The sequence below is a fragment of the Zychaea mexicana genome, assembly GCF_025766255.1.
Source record: "Zychaea mexicana strain RSA 1403 chromosome Unknown BDB00scaffold_262, whole genome shotgun sequence".
NCBI classification, from domain to species: domain Eukaryota; kingdom Fungi; phylum Mucoromycota; class Mucoromycetes; order Mucorales; family Lichtheimiaceae; genus Zychaea; species Zychaea mexicana.
This window is the reverse complement of record NW_026516925.1, coordinates 3,820-18,763: the sequence shown is the minus strand read 5'-3', so window position 1 is coordinate 18,763 and position 14,944 is coordinate 3,820. Positions and strand designations below refer to the sequence as shown.

Genomic DNA, 14,944 nt, shown 5'->3' with positions numbered 1-14,944 from the left:
TAAAGTAGTTTCAAATAAATGCATCTTGTTGATTAGTCATATCTATAATTCTTAATATATCAAATTCATATATAATGCTATTTATATTATGATTTCTATTAGGATTAGGATAATCAAAGTTTTCATTAACCCATACAGATGATTTGGTTTATTAGGTATATTATATAACTGACAAAACTTTTGAATATTTAATAACAGAAGTGATAATTTAATTGTACATTATATATTTTTAAATCTGTAACTTTTATAGTACTTTCATTATTATTAGACCTTTTGAATTTATTGCCAAGAAATCCAAAACATGATTCTATTTTACTTCTAAAACTTCTAAAAGTTTCATTGTATAGTAATTCATTATCATTGAAGTCTATATTTTAAGTTTTTTTAATAGGAAATATAAAATTATTAAGATTTATTTTATTATTTCCTTTTCTATCGCAAGTTTCTACAAATTTTTTAATATAGTAGTAGTAACCACTATCAAATGCTATGCAATCATTTTCATTTACTTTATTGTCCAACTTCATATCTAAAAACATTTGCCCATCATTATAATTTCTGTATAGTCTACTATCAGATACATTAACTGCAAATTCATTAATATCATATATAACTTGTGTTCGTAAACCTGAATTCTTGAATTTATATGAATAAAAATTTCTTTTCTTTATAATTTTGCTGTTATAATCTATACGACTATCATAACCATCTATAAATAAAGTCATATTTTTAAAGCCTATAGGATTAAGCTTTTTTGCATTTATTATTCTCAAAGTAGAGGATGAAAACATATTTTCTAGTAATTCAGTTATAATTCTATATATATCATTCTTATTATTTTCCAAAATTCTTTATAAATTGCATAAAATGATGTATAAGGAGTAAAGTCATTCATATCTCTTATAGATTTACCTATTATTAAATGATATAATAAACATAAACCTTTTTCTAAAAATACATATGGACCTTTATAATCATATTTATTAAAAATAACTATTAGAAAAAAGAAAATGGGAATGTATCCTAATTTATCTACTAATTCTTGCTTAATTTTCTGTATATTTGTTATATATTTTTTATTTCTTCTCTATGCTTATATTCAGAGATCTTTATAGGATAATCTTTATCCAAAAATTGCCAGTATTTATAATTTATTTTTGAAAGTTCATTGTTTATAATATTGTCTATTTTAATTATATATACAAATTCAGTTTTTTTAATTGGTTGAAATAATAATATAAATAGCATTATATATGAGTTTGATACAGTATATTAAGAATTACAGATATGACTAATCATTAAGATGCATTTATTCGAAACTACTTTAATGATAATCATAGCAATGAATTACCAATAAATAATATGGATATAGAAAATGATAATTATATAGATGATGATAGTTTTGAAGTTGAAAGAATTATAAAACATAGGAAATTTAAAAAACGAATGAAATATTAGATTAAATGGAAAGATTATAATGATTCACATAATGAATAGATTCGGCAAGAAGATTTTAATGATACAGCAATTATTGATAATTATATGGATTTACTTGAAAATAAAATGAATAGCTAAAATTTGGTCATTTAATGCAAACAAGATTGTTTTCTATTGCTAACCACTATATCAATTAGTTTATGCTTTTTATAGTATGGTAAAATAGGAATATTGAATATTTCTACAAATTTTGTAATATTTTTTAATAAACAAGCTACACGAAATTGCAAATTATAGTATTTTATGTTATCCATTTTAACAACTGATTTGTTATTATTGAATCGGTAGAACTTATTCCCAATTTCTGAGAATTAATTTTCAACTTTTGTCCTAAAACTTCCAAATGTCTTATTAAAATGATCATCAGTAATCGTTAAGGGCCCATTTACATTTTTACGTATAGGGTATACAAAATTATCATGGCTAAAGTTATATCCTTTTTCATCAGCAAGCTCTGTAAATTGCGTGATAAATAAAGTATATCCACTATCAACTACCATTATGTCATTCTCATGCATATATTTAAATAATATCATGCTTAAAAACATGCTACTATCTGAGCTATCAGAACAAAAGTCACTTTTAGAAGTATATATAATCATATCATTCATATCACTAACAAATTGGGTACGTATTCCATTCTTCTTAAGTTTATAGGAATACATTCTTTGAAGTGGTCAGTTTCAGTATCTACATAGTTAATTCTTGAATCATGGCCATCCAATATAAGTGTTACATATTTAAATAAGTCGGGATTATGCTTTCTAGCAGATAGAATACGTAATTTGATAGATGAAAACATGTTATTCATTGAATCATTTACTATTTTGTTGATTCGTTTGTGGTTGTCCTCATCCATCCAAAACTTTTTATAAAATATATGAAATGTGCTATGTGGTAAGTATTTTTCAAATTTTTCACCACATACTCCAGAGACTAAATGATATAATAAAAACAATCTGTTTTCTTTCAAAGTAAGGTCCAGGATATCCCTTGTTTGTACATAAAACTACTAGAGAATAAAATACAGCAACATAACCTAATTTAGATAACAATTCATCCTTAATCTTATCTATGAATTTAATATGTCTCAAATCAGTTCTATGTTTATATTTATTATGTACAGTAGGCCAATTCCATTCTAGGAATTGCCAATAATTTGCAATAATTGAGTTTACTTTTTTCGTAATCAGTAGTGTATAGTTTGTTGTATCCATTGGGTCGTTCTTTATTTATATTATGGATTTTCAATTTTTATAATCATTGAATGCATGATTTGGTCACATGATGTCATAAAATTGATAAAATATCGAAATCGATGATATAATTTAATATAGTAGCAAGCAATTTATTAGATTTATCAAAAACTATTGTAAATTTATAGCCAATTTAGTACTGCACATCCCGCTGTGCTTAATTAATGTGTATGCTAATTTCATTTCTAACTTCGGTGTCTAGACCGTACTGACAAAAGCACAGTAGGACTCATTTGAGCAAAAGTACCAGGCCATGGTTCCTGAGCGCAAGTAGCTCATTGATGGTGTTTACGTCGAAGATGTGATCTACAAATTTGCCAAGACTCAGCTTTGTGAACAGTAAGTAATCTATTATATATGGGTTTATCTGTAACTATTGGTTAACCACATTTTTAGCACTGCTCACTCTTTCATTTTGGACCTGGGAGATCCCTGTTGGAAAACTGTTTTCACCACATCTCAACTTCAAGCAATTGAGCAACAAAATGCTCTTCCAGTTCCAGCTCTACCTGAGCATCTTAACGATTTTTTTTCCTAGTTCAAGGAGTTGGTATATCTGTATATAAACTTTGTGAGAAATGGAGCGATAGATTATAACTTTAAAAAACTCATATAATAGACTAACATCAATGAGATCCACCACGTTGCCAACCATGCTCACTTTGACGTAGTCAGTCAGTTTGATGCTAACTGGGCAAAACGATGCATTCTTGACACAGTATCAGCGTATCATTGGGGTGTGATGGCCCGACTGGCATCAAGGGGCAAAGAACGGGATATGCTATGGCTGGGGCGAGCTATCGACGATTGCTTCGATGATTTAGGAGTGGAAGTCCAATGGTACTGATCGAAGTAACAGTAAAAAGAGTACTGATATAAGAATTCAAACTTACAGTATTTTTGTCATTCAGAAGCGACCAACAATCTGCTGCATCATCAGCACGCCACAATGAAGAGAGACATGCGGCTGATGACTCGATTAAACAGAAGGTTCACAGCATTAAGCCTGACCTTATAATCGTAAGAAACATACTGGAATTTACTTCGGCTGAACATGGTTATTTGAATGAAGCTGGAGTAGGAGCAAAAGAACTTGTGGAAAAGCTCGTCAAGCTGCCCAAAAATATGAAAGATATGATGCTGAGCCTTGCTGTGGAGATAAGTATCAATCTATAACAATTAATATTACTGTAAATAATAAATTAATTTTAGTTAAGGATTTCACTGTCAAGCTAGCCTTCGTCCAAGTATTCCTCGGCTAAGAGAAGGGATTTGCTCACTATAGTTGCGCCACCATAAGGTTTAAATCAAACATAAAAGAATATTATAGTTTAAACAGTTTAAACATGTTTATACGAAACATAAACATATTATACAAATTAAAAAAAGTTTAAAAAATTATCTTAAACATTTCAAAATAAAAAAATTATAATATAATTTTTAATTTTTTCATATACATCTTTAAACAATGATATACCTTTAATTAATTAAACCTTTTCTAAACAACTACTAAGCATTAATCCCCGATGGGAAATGACGAGGTGGGAATCCGCTCCCTGTGTATAGTAGGATTTTCCTATACTTGTAAGTTACTTTTATACTGCATTGAACAAGAAATGACAAAGAATAGTTTATTGACTAATTCCATAGACCTATGCGTTACACTTCAATCATGGATGTTCCAGCTGGTTACACCTGCCGCATAAAACACTTCGAAGAAATCTGAATACCTTGCGAGCTCAGAAATTTTTATAACATATATATCAAATTTTTAAAACAAGTTTATCATCTGAAGGTTAGTGAAGCGATAAAAATGAAAGTAGTATTTGAAGGATTAGTTTTCTGTACTAACCATAAATTATCTAGCACATAATCAAAGCAACAATCAAAGCAGTGGAAAATTCACTGGCTAGTACCGATGATGAGGAGGAAGGATTTGTGTCCATTTTGGCAAAAAGGCAGCATAAGCTGATCATCCCTTCAGCACTGAATTACATCGAAACACCCACAGTTGTACCGTAGAAAAGAAACCGCGAGGATGATGAGCAGGACTCATCCAATAACAATTAAAACCTAGCACTATATATTTCTCTCCCCATTTTCATCACTTTTTTAAGCAATCATCATCGATGAGATACGTGAGGCAATGGCTAGTTAGATGGGTTATTTACAAAGGGATCATTACGCACCCAACTTCTCGTGCCTGGCCTCCTTCAACGTTATATATTATTATCTTGATGCAGGATATGTATGAGGGCCGCCATATATATTGAGTAATTCATTTATTTGCCAGTATAAGTAATAGCATCTTTTTTACTGTACAATAGGAACAGCAACCAACAATGAATGAGGTCGTTTCCTTTACCCGACAATAGTGGTAATAAATGGAGTAAAATGCATACCATTGTGGAGTTCTTTGAGATCTATTACACATCCAAACTTTATATTTCTTGTTTACATTGACAATGATGGAGTATATCCGCATATACATTGAAAAGAGCACATTATTAAAGTACTACCACATTATCTACTGCTTTTAGACCATCATTTCCATCACGAAACTGACGTTGCTCCCTAGCAGTTCCAGATGAAGGTGGCGGCGCACTATGCATTGTCTTGCTTATGGGGCTTTCCGTTTACGTTTAAAATCACAACGACCATAAAGCCTGTCTGTCCATGCTTGAATCGCAGTTGAGGGTTGCATTTGCTGATGCTGTGGATCTCCTTGGTAATTTTTGACTTCGAGTAGAGACATGTGAAGTTCGACGTTGTATTGTCAATGATGGCTGACGGCTGCTGTCGTTGTTATTGAGCCCTTGTGCATTACTACTTGCTTCATCAGCTATTGTCTGTGCTACTGTGGCGGTGTTCGTCTCTTCTTCTTCATTACTTGACAGTGAAAGAATCCTTTGGCTATGAGGCTTTCCAATTTCTTCGCCTATTGCCGCCATTGTTGCAAATAGGAAGGCTAATTCCGTTGATAACCCGATAGCCAACACAACTGTCGAAATGCTGGTTTTTTGCCAAAAAAGGCTATCAGGTAGCCAAGGATCCCACTGTGTCGTGTGCAACCGGTTGTATTGATGACCATGTCAAACATCATACGACATTGAGAGGCGCCTCCTCGATCATGCCTTTTTGAAAAAGTGTTATTACATTTACACAACTACAGGCACCCTTTTGCGTTCGATTTATATATCTATACCCTTACCCAGTAGTAGAGTACAAGATCGTCTCGCAACAGAAAATGTCAGCACAATACCCAATCCATCTTGATATCTCAAATGAAAGTATACGATGAATTGATTATTGACGCGTCTATCCAAATACTGTATCATCGGTGCTTGCAGATTCTGCACGTGCTTTCATCGACCACGGTTTACTTATTAACTGAATTGATCAATTTTCTTTTGTTGCATATCGTCTTTAGTTAGAGCTGGAAGTGGAAGAGCATTTTGTTGCTCAATTTTTTGAAGTTGAGATGTGGTGAATCCGGTTTTCCAACAAGGATCTCCTAAGGTTCAAAATAAAGAGTGCGCAGCGTTAAAGATGTGGTTAACCAGTAGGGTTACAGATAAACCCACAGATTATAGACTACTTACTGTTCGTAAAGCTGAGTCTCGGCAAAATTGTATATCACATCTTCAACGTAAACATCACCAATGAATTATTTGCGCTCAGGAACCAGGACCTTGTGTTTTTGCTCAAATGAGTCCCACTGTGCTTTTGTCAGGTTGTTTCTGAGTGCTTTGTTTGTTTTCTACAAAATGCATACATTGAAATTAGCATATCACATAGTTGTACGACAGAGCATGTTTCTTTTTCCTTGAGACTAAACACAACTACATAGCTCATTGCATACATGAGGTTTGTCTCTAACGCAGATGCATTGGCACAGACGATTGATCGCTATAATCAGGACAATATACCCATAAAGTGCACTCATTGCATCCATTATGTCGTCATCACATAGACGAATAAGAATATAGCGAGCCTTTTATTCCATCTTTTTAAGACATCAGTTTATTAGAGATGTAACAGTAGAACTAGTGACCGAAATCGCGATGGGAACTATACAATGAGTATTCACTGAGAAAGATGTATAAATGAAGACGCGTGACAACATAAACAAAGACCTAAACATTACCTCAAATCCATACGACCACGGCTGCAGTGAGGTGCCCTTTGCGTCTTTACAAGCTTCTGCATGCTGTTATCGTTAAGTTCCAATTTTCCTCGTTCAGTATCAGACCGTATTTGTGAGTTTCACGTTCCCATATTCAAATTAGCAGTAATGAAGCTTCGGGATTGCCATATGGATGACAAACTAGTTTGCACGTACGAATGTTACTTTTAAAAGGGTTTGAATCAGAAAAAAGGAAAGAAAACAAAACCTCCTAAGCTTGTTGACCATCCAAAATGCTACATGAAGATTGATTATATTTGGTAATGGATCAAGTATACATGAATACTACCGTTGACTCTGAGCACTTTTATGCTAATTACAACTTACCTGGTCGGAAGGGACTCTTGTAAGGCAGGTAATTCAATAGGCGAGCAAAAATTCAAATAGAAATCGCTAATGGATGCTGAGGGGCTATGAGCCTCAACTACATAGTTATTCCACATCCACCACTCGGACAATACACACAGTGGTCCTCTTTAATAGAAAGATTGAAAAGAATTGCGAAGGAATAAGAGTATCTGATGAGAGTATTTGATGATTCGCAATCAATGGCGCCTTGCGATTTTTGAATACGTCACTAAGAGCCACGTGCCCCAGGTGTATTTGCGGTTTCGTTCTTCATCAAGAAAAATTACGTCAGAGAAGTTTTCAATCACAGAGTAAAATTTTTTCAAGTTCCCACAGCGATGCGTCGCAACTGTACCTTTGTTGTTTTGTCAATTGCTCACCTACAACAATGGCCTCTGCATCTGATAGCTTTGGATACCTTGTCCGTGTCTTTCCCACCTACCTGACCGAAGTAGTTACAGAGACTTTTGACAACCAGCAACAACTTGACGAGTGGGTTAAAGAAAACCCCAAGCAGTATGCCAACTTCATCACCAACAACAAGCACATCTCCGTACCCAAGGCTTCAGATGCACGCCGAAATAATGCCAGCTGTCCTCGGACAGTTGAACGTAGTGTCACTTTTTTTTGTGATCACTCAAGAGAAACATCGGCTCTAGCTGTCCCTGCTCTGCCTATAGACTCAACTGAACCTGCTCCCATAAAAAAACGTCGACTTGTAAAACCATCTATTAAAGTAAATTGTCGTGCTCGATACCGTATTCAATACTTATTCTCAAGCAAAATCAAACTTGTATATCACTGGCAACATCAACACTATGACCCTACTGAGATAACCAATGCTACTCGCTCACAACTCCCCACTGAAACACGTAAATGGATCGAAGAACTTGTTAATAACAGGTTGGAGTGGGATCAAATTTAGGAACATCTGTGTTCGACTGATAAACAACTTCCAAAGTATCATGTATACATGTGAAGCGAAACTTTGATATAAACCTGTAAAGATGCTAACATGTGGTATCAGCTCGAGGAAGGCGAAGGACCGTTCCCAGAAGCCTTATGTGTGAAGCAGCATCATGTCATGAATATCATCGCCAACCAACAGTCAAGATTAGCAAGAAAAGATTTAATCGATAAAGAAAGTATAGTCAAGTAGCTTCTCTTTTTAAAAGATCAAGGTTATCAAACGTTGGAATATATCACGGATTCTACTTTTGTTGTTGCATGGATACCACCACGACAAGCTTTGGTAAGAAAAGATATATACTTAAATATAATGCAATGTTCGTATATTAAGATGCGTATGTGCTTTATAGCTGCTCAAGAAATCAAATGAGATCTGTATTGATGCCACACACAAGACTTGCAAATCTATCATCAATGGTCGGGCTGATGCGTATCTATTTTCTATCGTTGCCATGCATACAGTTGCTGGACAAGGTTACCCTCTTGCGTTTATGATCGCAGATAAAGAAGATAGTGAAAATTTGCAAGTATGGTTTTGATGGCTCCGAGACAGAATCGAATACACACCAACAAGGAGCATGATCGATTGCAGTCCAGTTGAAATTAACAGCATCAGAGCAGTTTATGGTCATCAAGTTCAAGTTCTTCTGTGTCATTGGCACATCAAAAGAGCATGGGAAAAACACATCACGTCCAAGGTACCTTTTATTAGCCACATTATCGTATATTCAATATAACCTTCTTTTTTTCTATGTTGAGTTATAAATCAAAACTACTCTGTCAATAGCAAATACGAAGAAAAGAAGAGATGAAGCTCGTTCTGCCCTTGGTGCTTTGATGAATTGCAAAACTGTTGTTGAATTTGTGCAGGCTTGGGATGAATTTGGTAAAAAATGCCGAGATACATACGAGCATTTTGAATTTTATGGCTATGTGCTGGACTATTGGTATCCTAAGCATCATCTTTAGTGCAAGGCTTGGAGAGAGGTACGTTTAAGGCTCGTTTTAGCTTTATTTTGTGCTTCAATGTTATTTACGGTTGTATATTTAGAATGCGTCCTTCCATACAAATAATCTGATCAAAAGCTGGCATTCCAAACTTAAATGCAAATATCTTCCATACAGTCGCAATCATTTTGCTGATCGTGTAATCTATGTGTTGACGCAGTTGGTCGAAAATGACTATCGTGCTCAAGTCCTGCGTGTTTTAGCTGGTGTTGAAGAAATAACAGCGACTAGAGAAGCTCAACAAAGAAAAAAGAAGCTTGCAAAAAATTACCAGGTAAAGCTGACTGGATGATAACTTTTCATGATGATCTTGTATGTATCGTTTTTGTATGTGTGCGTTTACTTTTACAATTGCTAATTGTACTGTGGCAATAGGTTACCTGTCAATCTTTTACTAGTTCTGCAATGTATACTTTAAAGTTTGAAGAAACAGATAGCAATGGCGTTATTGGTTCTTATAGTTGTGAAGATTTTAAAAAGCGTAACCAGCCATGCAAGCATATATATCTTATCGCATATAACACCACCATTCCAGTAATCATAAACCAAAGTTTTCCTCGCCATTCAACAGCAACAGCATCATCGTCATCATCATTACCAGCATCATCTTTATTATTTTCGTCGTCAACAACATTAACAGCATCTGTGCAACTACCACCACCATCTTTACAGCAGCAGCAGCAGCATAGAAATGATCTGCTCGCCGAATATGAATGCTAGAAAAATCAACTTGATAATCTATCTGCAAAAAACAAAACAAACATATCTACAACACAACTAGAGAATATGATTGTTCTACAAAAAAGGCTATACACAGACATAGAAAAAATTATCAATCCAAATGCACGTCCCTCTCGTCAACAATAAACATCATTATAAATTTTTAGCAAAGATACTTATTACATCATATATTTTGTTTTCTGATACTCTTGGTTAGACTTAGCATATTTTTTTCTGGATACAGTTGTTGGACTTGCAATATGGAACTTGGAATTTCTCTGTGCTTGTGACTGACTAAAAATTCCTCTGACATAATTTTTCTTGATGAATAGAGCAACTCAACAGATTGCCTTGCCAACCATTCCCATGGCAACGCTTCTTTGACTGCTCCTCCATCATTAATTCCTAACATGTCGTCCTCCAACCCTTCTAACGCGTCTACAACAGCAGATTTAGCTATCAGCAACTTTCGTGAAGGTATTCTCAGGTGTTTTATTATTTCTTCACACATATCTAATATAAACGCAATTCTACAGCTTTCAAAACATACCTCACCACAGAAACAGATGTTGTCTCTCTTAATAGATTCCATCAGTTCACTCCCGAAATTATTTTACAGCACAGTAATTTCAATGATATCAAAGGCACGTGGAACCACTACTTCGTCGAAGCTGTGAAAGAACTCGGGGTAAAAGTAAGTCAACGTTGTCATCTTTTCTAAAACTTTGCAGGTCGAGCCGCTTATTGACCAAGTAACCATAGAATTGGAACAAGCAGCAACCGGACTAGATAGCAATTATGCAAGAGCTTTTAAAGGTATAATACCGACAGAGAATTTTTGGCAGCTGATTTTTATTTAATATTTTATTATACAGCACTCTTGTAGAGGACAGCTGCAATCGCCACTGTATCCCTCTCTATCTAGAAGTAGTACCAAAAAATCGTCCTACAAATCATCACGTTCAAACGCAACTGACAAAACAGTAAGTCTTTTTTTGTGTATGGGGGACATCCAACTCTAATTAGATATTAGATAATACTATTGGCTGTAAGAATCCAAATTGTACAAAAAACTGAATTTTGTGTATATATAAAAATAATTGGTAAGAAAGGAATGCCAGGTATTGAAGATTTATCTACATTCTGTTATATACCAGTTGAAGAAAATATTATAAGTATTACTGAATATGTTCATCAAAAAAAGTATTTAGTACATAAAAGTGATAAAATTTATAATGGTGAGCATTATTTTGTAAAGAAGCATATTAAAATTTACAAGTTAAAAATTAGAAATATTATATATGATCCTATATTTAATTTATGCCAAGAAATAAATTCAAACTCAATTACTTTTTGACAAAAATTGAATTTTTGTATTTGAAAAAAGAAATTGTTTCAAAGATTCAATCAAAATGGTTGCATTAAATGAATTCCTCCCAATCAACCATATCCAATTATGTAATAATCTTAACAAAGAATTAGATGTATTAATGGAAAATGAATTGGATTCTTACATTAATAAAAATATTGTAGAAAATTAAAAATGAAATTACAAATAAAATAAAGTCATTGTTTTCAACTAACTACTTTCTATACTTGAGTATAAATAATGATTTTTGTACCTATAAATTTAAAAAAGGAAAACGTGATGGTCAGTTTTGTGGTAGAAAAATCAGAACAAATTTATTTGATAGTAAAAAGGATTACCTTTGCTGTCAACATAGTAAGCTTCATATTCCTAAAAATAAAAAACTTGTTGTTTACAAATCTAATAACATTGAAGATGAGAAAATTGAAAAAAAAGAAAACAAGAAAAAGAAAAAGAAAAAAACTTAACCTAGTAAAATTATTATAGGAAACCCATTTTATTTATGTTTCAATTCAATCATTCCTTAAATACAATCAATATTTATAAATAATATGATATCAATGATATATTACCCAGAGTATGCAATTTTATAATATACCAAGATTATGCTTATTGATATATTCCTTCAAGAAATCCTTTAATTAAATTTATCAATTGATAACCAATTGTTATCATCAGCACTATATCCAACCCATTTTACTTCAAACAAATATGTACCATTTTCAGTTTTATACCTAATAATCTCTTCTATTTCATATGATGCTATTGCTCGTTGTTTCCCTTTATTTCGCTTTTTTTTTTACTACGCTCATTAAATTATGGAACATCATCATTATCACTATTACTCTGATTTGAACTATTATCAGATTTATTATCAACAATCATTTCTTCATTTGATATAGCCATATTAAGCAGGTCATTTTGTAATCTGATCATTTTATCGGCTAATGAGCAATATAGGTACCCCCTCTAATTATAGATAGAGTCACGCATCGGACCTCAAATTCTAGATATATATAGTTCAATATCTGAAATTTGATATCTCCAATTTGCTAAGCCACAGCACAGAAATTGCAAGAGAACCAGCCATTTGAAGCTAAGAGGTCAGTTTTTGTAAACGTTCCCTTTTTTAAAATTTTGAAAATTTATATAACTAGGTATAATAGCTACAGAAACATACTACTAAAAGCTATATTATAGCGAGATGTGTTGAGCTCAGAGAAATACTAGAAGATAAGTAGTCGCTACTATGATATCTAAGGGATAAGGGTATATTTGATCGAAATTTCAATTAGAGAAAGATATAAAGCTCAAGGGTTATCAGTAGTAAGTATGATAATTGCATTTTATAAAAGAACCTTGTTACATGGGAAAAGAAACGTTGTTATATGGGAAAAAGAATGACATATACGGGAATGTAGATGACAAATATAAATCTGTGTGAGAAGAATGACATAATACTGATTACTAAATAATATTGCTGTGGAAATAAAAAGAACACTCTAAGAATATAAAAAGGGCTAAGTATAATTTTTCCAACCAGTATCTCATCTTCCTCAATGTTATCCATTTTTAATTTAGCATGTCTTTTACCCACCCTAATAACCAATTCCCTTCTATAAGGAGATTTGCCGAGTTGATTGCAAAGCCTAGTGATGCTATCTCATAAGGGTTTCACTTTATTTTTATTTATAAGTAATATATGATAAATAGTTTTACTTATTATAAAAATTTACTTGAAATAGTTTTCTAATCGAAAATGGTGCCTTCAATGAAACAATGTACTGTGATAATGGCTCTGAGATGCATATTACCTGGCCTCCAAATCAAAAACGTCCTAAATGGCACTGCACAAAGAGCTGTTGTAATAGGACTACAAAATCTGTTAGTAAGGGGTCATATTTCCATAGGGAGGATGTTTACTAGTTGAAGTTTTTCATCTAAACTAAGGTCAACAAAATATTTAAGGTTCATAAAAATTCCTCATGTTTACAAAATTATTATGTTTTTAAAATTGAATATAAAAAAAATTGAATTTTAATTAAATATAAAAATATATTACAATGGATAACCAACAAATAGATGAAAAGATTAATAATGAAGTTAACAAAATTATTGTTAATAAGTGGGAATTTTTGGAATATAACTGGCCAATTGTTAATTATAATTACAAGCATCGTACAGAATTAAAACATATTAAAGGTATTGATGATATTAAAAAGATTTTAGTAGATAAACTTGTTCATACAGGATTTTTCATCTCCTAGCAGACGTTTGAACTTTTATTTAGGCAGAAGGGATTTAATTTTAGGCAGAGTAGACATGAATGTTAATCTGAGTGGACATGAATAAAAGTTAATCTGGACATGAATAATAATTGATCTAGACATGAATGAAAATCAAGCTAGACATTAATGAAAATCGAGCTGGACATGAATGAAAATCGATCTAAATATGAATGAAAATCGAGCTGGACATGATATAAAATTGACCTGGACATGAATAAAGATCGATCTGGACATGAATATAAAACGATCTGGATATGAATATAAAGACCTGGACATGAATATAAATCGATCTGGACATGAGTATAATCAATCTAGACAAAATAAAAATCAATCTGTACATGAATGAAAATCGTTCTGGACAAGAATAATAATCAATCTAAACATGAATAATAGACAACCTGAACATAATAACAGTCAACCTGGACATTGTTTTAGTCAACTAAGACATAATAAAAGTTGAAGTAGATAATATATTAAGTGTAGCACAGCAGAATATATGAGTACTTAAAATTTTCAATTATAGTCAAGACATAATAGAATTTAGCAGTACAAAGCCAATGTCAAGATGTAGTAGTATGGCTGTTTCACTCGTGACAAGAAGCTTGTAGGCTAATGTACAGGAAATGGCAAGGGTGCGTCAGAGACTCACTGTGCGCATAAGCCTATTTTGCTACTGTGGGAACAGGGCCTGAGTGTTTCCCCTTATTTCACTTTACCTGGGTTGAGTTTGAAACAAATTGGAGGCTGGTGGCAGAGGTAGGTGGAAAGTGTGGGGTTTGTTAGCAGCAGCAGGGAGGAAAAAACAATAACCAAAGATCCTTTTTTTTCTCATTACCATTTGCCATGGCAAATCAACAGCTTCAACGCATACTTGTAAATGGCTCCTACTCTCTTGACGATGAATAAAAAACAAGGAAAACAAAACGGCACAATCCACGGATTTATTGAAAAACGAAATGAAGGTAACTGTTTTCTTGAAAAAAGCATGTGCTCAAGATTTATAAAGGAGTAGACCGCCGTTACTGCTGCTTGAAAAAACGCTGGATAAGTGAATAAGGTAAGGAAAAGATTATTGGTTATGCTTGAGGTATAGCTTTAGTGGAGATATTATCATTCAGAATTACTGCTTCTTTCTCTTTTTCTCTGTATATACGTGATGCACCATCTTGCACCAATCCAACGTCAAACTTACGTGCGTAATACAACATCGTCCTCTACCTGCATAAACCATTTGTACTCACAACAAGAACGACGCAACAATCTTCTTCTCCATTACTCATACATAATTGTATACAACATGACG

At 33.0% G+C, this 14,944-nt stretch overlaps 2 protein-coding genes across 2 annotated transcripts; one reads left to right on the top strand and one right to left on the bottom strand.

Annotated features, from left to right (window-relative positions):
- Positions 1-434: 434 nt before the first annotated feature.
- BDB00DRAFT_748534 (uncharacterized protein) lies at positions 435-2,162 on the bottom strand (the record flags this gene model as incomplete). Its single annotated transcript, XM_053118577.1, has 2 exons — positions 435-508; positions 2,078-2,162. Coding segments are annotated over 2 exons (159 nt in total), but the record flags the coding sequence as incomplete, so codon positions are not given.
- Positions 2,163-10,394: 8,232 nt separating this feature from the next.
- On the top strand, positions 10,395-11,021 carry BDB00DRAFT_793816 (uncharacterized protein; the record flags this gene model as incomplete). The annotated part of the gene is made up of 5 exons (XM_053121258.1): positions 10,395-10,461; positions 10,521-10,678; positions 10,716-10,800; positions 10,871-10,967; positions 11,018-11,021. The coding sequence occupies 5 exons, from the start codon at positions 10,395-10,397 to the stop codon at positions 11,019-11,021; spliced, it is 411 nt and encodes a 136-aa protein (XP_052972158.1).
- Positions 11,022-14,944: the final 3,923 nt, after the last annotated feature.